Raw genomic sequence first — 10910 nt, forward strand, 5'->3', positions numbered from 1 at the left:
GAAATGATCTGATCTGTCATATCAGTATGTGACTACCAGATAAATGGGCTTTTATAGTAATCACTGATATCCGTGTCGAAAACCCTCTTCCCCATCAGAGCAATGTTCTGTCCTCGGACTCAGTTTCCTAGCACTTTGCTCTGAAATCTAAACTTAGCCTTAAAATTTCAGCCTGTAACCAAGAGAGGAAGGGGAGTTTCTGAATATTTATGGAATTAATTCACGGGATTTGATTAACTTTTAACTCTGTGTCCTTCCAATTCAGTCGCACAGATTTATTGTTCCTAGACTCAGCCAATGGCAGACTGCAGAAACCAAAAAGCCATCACTGAATACTTCCTCCTGGGATTCAGGGATCTCCCTGACCTGCAAATTCTTCTCTTCCTGATGTTCCTTGTGATCTACATGGCAACCGTGGTTGGGAACACCCTCATTGTGGTGCTCATTGTGGCTGACCAGCATCTTCACAGCCCCATGTCCTTCTTCCTGGGGAATTTGTCCTGCGTAGAGACCTGCTACACCTCAGCCATGCTGCCCCGGATGCTGGCCAGTCTCCTGACTGGGGACAAAACCATCTCAGTCAGAGGCTGCATCACACAACTGGATTTCTTTGGGTCTCTGGCAGGTACAGAATGCTGTCTCCTAGCAGCGACGTCTTATGATCGGTATTTAGCGATATGTAAACCCCTCCACTATTCAACTCTTATGAATATCAGGTTTTCCTTCCACTTGGCTGCTGGCTCCTGGTTAAATGGTCTTTGGGCTATTACCATCTTGGTCTTATTCCTATCACAGTTAACATTCTGTGGCCCTAATGAAATTGACCATTTCTATTGTGATGCCATTCCACTGATAGAGCTCTCCTGCAGTGACACCCACCAGGTCATATTGATGGATTTCATACTAGCCTGTGTATTCACCCTGCCTCCATTCCTACTAACCCTGACATCCTACATGTGCATCATTGCCACCATCCTGAGAATCCCTTCCACCACCGGGAGGCAAAAGGACTTTTCCACCTGCTCCTCTCACCTCATTGTGGTGACAATTTTCTATGGAACCCTAATTATTGTCTACATGCTACCGAAACGTGATACACTGAGAGACCTAAACAAAGTGGTCTCTCTTTGCTACACGGTCCTGACTCCCCTGGTAAACCCCCTCATCTACAGCCTGAGAAACAGAGAGGTCAAGGAAGCTTTGAGGAAAGCAGTCAGTAAATGTGGCTTTCACAAAAACGTGCAGAGACTCTGAGATAACTTAGCTTTGAAAACCTCAGGCTGTCTGGATGTTTTCAGCAATCATCCCCCATTAAAATTAAGTTGAAAAGTCCTAGTGAAAATCTCAGCACTCAGTGTTGTCCATCTCAGTGGAAGGACCAGGGAGGGAGGTGGCCATAACTATGTTTCCATCATGGAGTTATGGGCACTAGGCAGAATGGAGACAAAATTGTAACCAATTGTTTAGATCTTTAGAAAAGCCATTCGTGATCAAAATAAATGTTTGGACAATAAAAATAGTAACTCCTTGTGCAGCAGAGATGGGAACGTAAGGCTGGGAAATCTGCCACCCCTGAAATTGTGCATATTACCATCATAACCCTCTGCAAACCAACCATCTTCACTGAACTCACAGAGGCCGGAGGCAAACAACCAGGCCCCAGAAGTGACCTCTGGACACTTCACCTGGAACAGCGTTATAGCTCTTATCTGGGCTACACCCGGCTGTGACCAGCTCCGGGAAAGCAACAGCTCCAGGCTCACCAGGCCCTTGGAGGCAGGGAGGTTGGGCAAACAAAGAGGTAGACTCACACGCCAGGTCCACTGGGACTGTCCAGGCCCAGCTGGGGGTTTGCCAGGGCACCCGTAGAACGGAGGCCGTTCTGGGGGTCGGGTCGGTCAAATGGTCACTGATGAGGGACTCTGCTCATGGCCCTGCAGGGCACCAGCTGCTCTGCTTCCACCAGCTGCACAGAGCAGTTCAAAGGGAGGGGACCTGTTACAATGAGCGTCCCCAAAACTAACTGCAACAAGCCCAATGTCCGACAGAGCTAGTTCTGAGGGCACAGTGTCTAGTCAGCCCCAGGTACCCCACGCCGCTCTGCTCCACACAGGGCCCTTTCCTCAGGGGGTGAGGCAACTTATGGTGAGAGGAAGCGGTAACCACCTACCAACGGGCAGAACTCCTGTGATGCCAAACACGGCAGTGCTGTCTCAGTCACTGGGAGCACGTCAGGGCTTGGCCAGAGGTCGGGGAGCTGGGCACCAGTGAGAATTGTAGGGCTCCGACTCTGCGGAAGGGGTTTCCCAAGAGACATAACAGAGTTAGTCACCCAAATCCCTTTGAAATGGGAGATGGATGCACATCACCTTACACGCCTCTGAGAATCTCAGCCTGGAGAGCCACTGGGAATCTGTCATGGTAGCTTCAATCTGTGCATTTCCATTGGACACAGAGCCCACATCAACAGAAAGGCGCTGGATGGATGGGAAACCCCTGCTAAGCCTTTGAGAGCTGCTGCCACTGTATGCGCTCTTGTAGCCACGAATGTTGCAATCATTTTTTGTACGATTTTGTTCCCAGTGGCTATAGTTTGAAACAGCACACACCTAGCAACAGTAGGTAAGAAATGAGGAGAGATACAATTATGCTGTCTAGGGCCACAAGAGGGCAGAGAGGACAGGTGCAGCTGTGCTGCCCAATGAACAGCAGGCAAAGTGGAGGGGCAAGAAAGGAGAAATTATGTTGCCAAAGGACCAATGGAAAGGGAGGTGAAGCTGTATAACGGTGTGTAAGTGTTGAGTAGATAGCACTGAAGAGAAGAGGACCTCTGTGCTGCATAGTGAAAGGTGGATAGTAGCAGATGTTATGGAGTGAGTTATGGGCTGTTATATTAAATAACGGCCACCACGTGACATGAGAGTCAAGAACGGGAAACAGAGTAACAGCCGTGTTAGTCTGTCTTCGCAAAAACAAAAGGAGGACTTGTGGCACCTTAGAGACTAACCAATTTATTTGAGCATGAGCTTTCGTGAGCTACAGCTCACTTCATCGGATGCATACCGTGGGTTTCCACTGTATGCATCTGATGAAGTGAGCTGTAGCTCATGAAAGCTCATGCTCAAATAAATTTGTTAGTCTCTAAGGTGCCACAAGTACTCCTTTTCTTTTTAAGAACGGGAAATAGGCAGCTATAGAGAGAAGAATCCACTAGAGGAAAGAGCAACAGGCTGTCATACTGGGAAATCAACACTAGATGGCAGCAGAGTAGAGGAAATGAGGCGGGTGGGGGTGTCAGAAATACTGACTAGTGACCAATAGAGTTCAGTAGCCAATACAATAATGGGGAAAAGAACAGGAGGACTTGTGGCACCTTAGAGACTAACAAATTTATTAGAGCTTAAGCTTTCGTGGGCTATAGCTCATTTCATCAGATGCATAGAATGGAACATATAGTAAGAGCTGTATATACATACTGATAAGTTGGAAGTTACCATACAAACTGTGAGAGGCTAATTAGTAAAGATGAGCTATTACCAGCAGGAGAAAAAAACTTTTGTCCTGATCATCAAGATGGCCCATTTAGACAGTTGACAAGAAGGTGTGAGGCTACTTAACATGGGGAAATAGATTCAATATGTGTAATGACTCAGCCACTCCCAGTCTCTATTCAAACCTAAGTTAATGGTATCTAGTTTGCATATTAATTCAAGCTCAGCAGTCTCTCCTTGGAGTCTGTTTTTGAAGCTTTTCTGTTGCAAAATTGCCACCCTTAGATCTTTTACTGAGTGGCCACAGAGGTTGAAGCGTTCTCCTACTGGTTTCTGAATGTTATGATTCCTGATGTCAGATTTGTGTCCATTTATTCTTTTGCGTAGAGACTGTCCGGTTTGGCCATTGTACGTGGCAGAGGGGCATTGGTGGCACATGATGGCATATATCACATTGGTAGATGTGCAGGTGAACGAGTCCCTGATGGTGTGGCGAATGGGATTAGGTCCTAAGATGGTGTCACTTGAATAAATATGTGGAGAGAGTTGGCATCGGGCTTTGTTGCAAAGATAGGTTCCTGGGTTAGTGGTTTTGGTGTGTGGTTGCTGGCTTCAGGTTGGGGGGCTGTCTGTAATTGAGGACTGGTCTGTCTCCCAAGATCTGTGAGAGTGAGGGATCATTTTTTCAGGATAGGTTGTAAATCTTTGATGTGCTGGAGAGGTTTTAGTTGGGGGCTGAAGGTGATGGCTAGTGGCGTTCTGTTATTTTCTTTGTTGGGCCTGTCCTGTAGTAGGGGACTTCTGGGTACTCTTCTGGCTCTGTCAATCTGTTTTTTCACTTCAGCAGGTGGGTATTGTAGTTTTAGGAATGCTTGATGGAGATCTTGTAGGTGTTTGTCTCTGTCTGAGGGATTGGAGCAAATGCAGTTGTATCTTAGAGCTTGGCTGTAGACAATGGATCGTGTGGTGAGCCATCAAGGGCTCGTTCACCTGCACATCTACGAATGTGATATATGCCATCATATCTGATTGATTGATTTGGCTTATAAAAAATATGAAGACTTTCTCAGTAATGGTATCCCACATTTGGACAAACTTTGTCATGAGAAGAGATATGAGATGATGAGAATCAAACTATGTGTGTCTTTGCAACAAAGCCCGATGCCAACTCTGTCCACATATTTATTCAAATGACACCATCACAGGACCTAATGCCATTAGCCACACCATCAGGGGCTCGTTCACCTGCACATCTACCAATGTGATATATGCCATCATGTGCCAGCAATGCCCGTCTGCCACGTACATTGGCCAAACCGGACAGTCTCTACGCAAAAGAATAAATGGACACAAATCTGACATCAGGAATCATAACATTCAGAAACCAGTAGGAGAACGCTTCAACCTCTGTGGCCACTCAGTAAAAGATCTAAGGGTGGCAATTTTGCAACAGAAAAGCTTCAAAAACAGACTCCAAGGAGAAACTGCTGAGCTTGAATTAATATGCAAACTAGATACCATTCACTTGGGTTTGAATAGAGACTGGGAGTGGCTGGCTCATTACACATATTGAATCTATTTCCCCATGTTAAGTAGCCTCACACCTTTTTATCAACTGTGTAAATGGGCCATCTTGATGATCATGACAAAAGTTTTTTTCTCCTGCTGGTAATAGCTCATCTTAACTAATTAGCCTCTCCCAGTTTGTGTGGTAACTTCCAACTAATCTCTCTCTCTCTCTATATATATATCTTACTATATGCTCCATTCTATGCATCCGATGAAGTGAGCTGTAGCTCATGAAAGCTTAAGCTCTAATAAATTTGTTAGTCTCTAAGGTGCCGCAAGTCCTCCTGGTCTTTTTGCGGAAACAGACTAACAGGGCTGCTACTCTGAAACCTGTCAATAATGGGAAAGTTATACTGTAAAATGGCCACTAGGTGGCAGCATGTTGTAAGAGTGAGATATGGGCTGCTATTTTCAAAAATGCCCATTAGATGGCAGCATCTCTTGAATACTAATTCGGGGGCGGTACAAGTACATGATAACTGGCCATCACCTTGGACAGCCATCTCCCAAAAATGAAAGCTGGTGTTTGTCCGTGTTCTAAAATATTTTCCACAAAGGATCATTAGACTAAAACATGATGTAGAATGGGACTTGTATAATTGCAACTCACAGTGGGCATTGTTAGCTACAACGCTTTGGAGACACAAAATGAACCAAGTGGGAGAAAGGTTGAAGTGGGACTGTATTGAAAAGCATGAAGAAAGAATACAAATATGAGAGAGCATTTACACTTATTAAATCGAAGGGGAAGCCCATTTTCCAAAGGTAGATCACAGGCACCGGCTCATCCCTTCAGATAACTGCAGGTCTCTTTACTGAGAAAGTCCCATTTCTGCAGAATGATGAAAGACAAGAACCTCAGTGGAACCGGAGTCCTGTCTGCCAAACCCTGAAGAGCTCTGTGTGTCGAAAACATGTCTCTCGCCAGCAGAAGTTGGTCCAATAAAAGGAAAGGAGTACTTGTGGCACCTTAGAGACTAACCAATTTATTTGAGCATAAGCTTTCGTGAGCTACTCTTTTCCTTTTTGCGAATACAGACTAACACGGCTGTTACTCTGAATCCAATAAAAGGTATTACCTCACCCACCTGGTCTCAATCCCTGAGAAATGAGTTCATCGACTCCAGTGAGAGCTGTCCTATGAATAGAGGTGAGCACCCAATTCCAAACTGCTGCTGCTTTGCATTTATATATCACCTTCCGAACCGGGATATTAAATTGCTTGAGTAATTAAGCATGAGCAATTTAAGATTCACCTTCTGTGAAGAATGTGGGAAGTGTCTGTATTCATTTTTACGATACATAGTCTGTGTCAGGATGCTGGGCAAAGGTAGGTAGGACAAGTGGTAGGAGCTGGAGATCCCGGAACTGAAGCCAGGGGTCAGAGTCAGTATCAGGGTCGAGAGTCAAGCCGAGGGTCAGAGCCGGAGGCAGAATCAGGAATTGAGACAAGGGTCAAAACCAGGTTTCAGCATCCCACTTGTGTTTCTAGGGGTCGATCAGGAGTCAGAATCGAAGTCAGAGTCAAGGTAAGTACCAGGACTTCAGACACAGAGAAGCAGAGTGGTCATGGCAGCTGGCTGGGATCCACATGGTTGCCTGGACACTTCTTAGTGCACCCCATGGGCGAATATAGGGTCAAGGAGCCAAGAGCACTTTCAGTCCGATCATGCAGGATGGAATTTACCGTGGCGTACAACCACTGCAGAGTATGGGCCACAGGGAATGAGTCAGCTACAGGCACTGCCAGGTTGCAGTGTGGGGATATTACGTACCCGTTAACCTTACAGGCCCAGGTCCAAGTCCTGCTGATACGCACAGTTACTTTGGGTGGCTGTGGTCTGGGTAGATAAGGGTTAAATTCTGCAGGCACTCCCTCATGGTAGCTGTAGACAGATCTCAGTGGTCTGATGCTCAAAGGAAAAGCCCCGTGGGAGAAATGCATGAAGCAGTGTATGAGAGATACAGGTGGGTGAGTTAATATCTCTTATTGGACCAACTTCCATTGGTGAGAGAGACAAGCTTTCAGCTACGACACTGCATGAACCAGTGTAGTCAGGTTCAGACGCCCTTCTCAAACCCCCAGGGGACCTTTGGGCAGGAACCCTGAACTAAGGGACTTCGGAGTGGATAAAAAAACAGCCTGTGGCTCAAAGGGTTACTGTGATGCTTGGACATATAAACAGGGTGATCTGGAGCAGAGAGGCTATTTTACCTCTGTATTTGGCACTGGTGCGACCACTGCTGGAATCCTGCGTCCAGTTGTGGTGCCCACAATTCACGAAGGGTTCAGCGAAGAGCCATGAGGACAGTTAAAGGATTGGAAGACTCAAGGAGTTCAATCAGTTCAGTTTAACAAGGAGCAGGTTAAGGGGCGAACTGATCACAGTCTGTAAGTAACCATATGGGGACCAGAAATGTGATAAGGGTGGGCTCATCAATCTAGGGTTAAGAGCTGGAAGTTGAAGCTAGACAAATTCATATGAGAAATAAGGCACAGTTTTTATCAGGGAGGGTAATTAACCACTGGAACAATTTACAAAGAGTCATGGTGGATTTCCCATCAGTGGAAATTTTAAAATCAGGATTGGATGTTTTTTCTGAAGCATCTGCTCTAGTTCAAACAGGAATTAATTCAGGGAAGTCTTACGGCCTGTGTTTCACAGCGATGCAGTCTAGATGATCCCAGGGACCCTTCTGGCCTTGGAATCTATGAATATGTGGGGAGAGATTCTGATTGGGGTGTCAGACTATCCGAGAGGCCGGAGATGCAGGGGGCAACCTGCCTCATTGTTTTTTGGGGGTACCTGGGTTAAGTGGAACCTGCTTAAACTGGCAAGGAAAGGCAGTGTTTAGATAGACAAATCGTCTCATGCCATTTGAAGTCATCACGTATTGGGGTGCTTTACCTCCTACTGAACCGAAACAATACCCTCAAAGTTATCCAGATCTACGCTCCCACAAGTGCATGCGAAGATGAGGATATGGAAGGATTCTATCAGGAGCTGGAGGAAACCCTTGCTCAGAGTTCCACATAAAGGATTGCGATGGGAGATTTTAACGCCAAGGTTGGAAGAGGGAGAGAGGACGAAAAGTTCATAGGTATCGGAGAATGAAACGTGCGAGAACGACTAGATATATTGGCAGAGACGAGGAGAATGTTCATTGGTAACACCTGGTTCCAAAAGAAGGGCAACAGAAGATGGACTCGGATCGCACCAAATGCGAAGACAAAGAATGAAATCGATTACTTCCTGATCGATAGACGACGCTTCCTGCAGGATATTTCAGTAGTGCCATCGTTCAACACCGGAAGCGGCCATCGCCTGCTGAGAGCCAGACTCACGTTCACTGTGAAGGTGGAGAAAAAGGCACTGTGTACGGCTAACAGAAGGCACCAACCGGTAGCTTTCGACGAGGCAACCCTGAAGGAAAGCATTTCCAGTGAAGACTGGAGCCTCCTGGACGACTGCGATGAGGATTCTGAGAACTTCAGCAAGAGACTGAAATGGTGCGTGAAATCAGACAATGTGTGTATAGGATTTTATTGTTTTAACCCTGTTTCCCTCTGCTAGGTATGTTTCTGTGAACCAACCAGTCACACCTGTTTTTGAAGAGGCCATCCTGAGTCACTAGAGGTTCACACTGGTCACAAGGTCCCAGAGAGGATTCCATAGCAGGGGACAAAGCCAGTTGTAGCTGCTGGAGATAAATACGGATGGTGAAACAGGGACGCTGTAGCCTGCAGACACACGGCACCCATTCCATATACATGGGAGATAGAGAGATGGATATACAGCTGAATACTTAAGGAGAGAGAGAGAGAATAGAAAAATCAGTGAAATAAAAGTTTTAACTTTCCTACCAATATTGGTTGGAATTTTCTAAGCGCCTTAATGGATTTAGGTGCCCAACTCGTCAAGAGGAGCGGGTGCCTAACTCCTATAGAGTACTATCGAAGTCTCTGCCTTAATAGTCCAAGAATTCATGTTACAGGGAGAGAATTCCCAGCACAATTTAACAACATTTTCAGGTTCCACAACTTATATAATGGAAAAGGTTTTCAACTCTTATTAATATTTGCTAAAGGTAGTAAATCTGGCTCTACCTGTTGGGAATTTTTGATATTTTGGAACTGTGTAACAATGTGAAAGAATCACAGAGGTACATTCATAGATTTATAGATTGGAAAGCCACAAAAGACCATTAGATCCTCTAGTTTGATGTCCAACACTAGATTTATTGATTGATTGATTTGGTTTATACAAAAATATGAAGACTTTCTCAGTAATGGTATCCCACATTTGGACAAACTTTGTCGTGAGAAGAGATATGAGATGATGTGAATCAAACTATGTGTGTCTAAATGGCTGCCCATTATGGTGGGCTCTCAGACCCTTCAACATAGCAACTGGGTTCCTGGTCCAATTCGAGAGATGTTGATATTTTGTTAAATCTGCTGCATAAAACTTACGATAATATATCCAAAGAGTCAACATGCCAGCCAGCTCTGTTCCTGCAACTCCATTATCAAACCAGGGGGCTTCCTTCCCTCCCAACTTCTTCTTTGCTGGGTTAAAGCTTAAGTATGTTTTTGCCAATCATCTCCAAGACGTAGTTTTCTCTTCCTCACTTTTTATCCTTCCTAGATACACCCCATGGCAAACACAGAAGGGAGGAATCAAATGTCCATCACAGAATTCGTCCTCCTGGGATTCAGGGATCTTCCTGAACTGCTGGCCCTACTCTTCCTGCTGTTTCTAGTGATCTACGTTGTGACCTTGGCCGGGAACATCCTCATTGTTGCGCTAGTTGTGGCTGATCGGCGCTTTCACACCCCCATGTACTTCTTCCTGAGGAACTTGTCCTGCTTGGAGACCTGCTACACCTCCACCCTCCTGCCCAGGGTACTGGCCAGTTTCCTGACAGGGGACAATACCATTTCTGTTAGTGGTTGTATGACACAATTTTATTTTGTTAGTTTCTTTGCTGCTGCAGAATGCTATCTGCTAGCAGTGATGTCATATGATCGGTACTCGGCGATATGCAAACCGCTCCATTATGCGGCCCTCATGAATACCAGGTTCTGCCTGTCGTTAGCAGCTGGGTCTTGGATAAATGGATTTCTGGCTGGTATCATAGTAATAGTAATTGGATAAATGGATTTCTGGCTGGTATCATAGTAATAGTTCTTATGTTACAATTAACTTTCTGTGGCCCCAATAAAATCGATCATTTCTGCTGTGAATCCACAGAAATGTTAAATCTCTGCTGCAATGGCACCAACCAGATAGAGCTTGTCATTACCATCCTGGCTGCTATATTCACTCTGCCTCCATTTGTATTAACCATGATGTCCTACGTGTGTATCATCTTCACCATCCTGAGAATCCCTTCCGCCGCCGGGAGGCAAAAGGCATTTTCTACCTGCTCCTCTCACCTCATTGTGGTGGCCATTTTCTGTGGGACCCTAATCACTGTGTACCTGCTACCAAAAACCAACACACTGAGAGACCTGAACAAAGTGTTCTTCATCTGCTACACAATTCTGACTCCTATGGCCAATCCCTTCATATACAGCCTGATTAACCACGAGGTCAAGGAAGCCCTGAAAAAACTGTCAGTAAGTGTCTCGATTTTATGAGAATTCAGAAACTTTAATCCCTTAAGGCAAGATGGTGTAATACTCATGCTACGTGGATCTTATTTCTCACTCCATTTTTGGTGATATGCGCTTATAACATTTTGAGGATGTGCAAAGTTTTGAAAGTATAAGAGGAATCAATACCAGAACTGTTGGAATAAAACTGAGCTGTATTTTACTTGCTGAATGTGGGTAGATATCTCGAT

The 10910-nt window shown here is 45.3% G+C and overlaps 2 protein-coding genes across 2 annotated transcripts; both read left to right on the forward strand.

The window, feature by feature from the left end:
• The first annotated feature begins 297 nt into the window (after window positions 1-297).
• On the forward strand, window positions 298-1254 carry LOC144274983 (olfactory receptor 6N1-like). Its single transcript, XM_077834066.1, has one exon. The coding sequence runs from the start codon at window positions 298-300 to the stop codon at window positions 1252-1254; it is 957 nt and encodes a 318-aa protein (XP_077690192.1).
• An 8464-nt stretch (window positions 1255-9718) lies between these two features.
• On the forward strand, window positions 9719-10704 carry LOC144274986 (olfactory receptor 10A7-like). The gene is made up of 2 exons (XM_077834073.1): window positions 9719-10167; window positions 10209-10704. The coding sequence occupies exons 1-2, from the start codon at window positions 9719-9721 to the stop codon at window positions 10702-10704; spliced, it is 945 nt and encodes a 314-aa protein (XP_077690199.1).
• The last annotated feature ends 206 nt before the right edge of the window (window positions 10705-10910 follow it).

The sequence above is a fragment of the Eretmochelys imbricata genome, chromosome 14 (assembly GCF_965152235.1).
Source record: "Eretmochelys imbricata isolate rEreImb1 chromosome 14, rEreImb1.hap1, whole genome shotgun sequence".
NCBI classification, from domain to species: domain Eukaryota; kingdom Metazoa; phylum Chordata; order Testudines; family Cheloniidae; genus Eretmochelys; species Eretmochelys imbricata.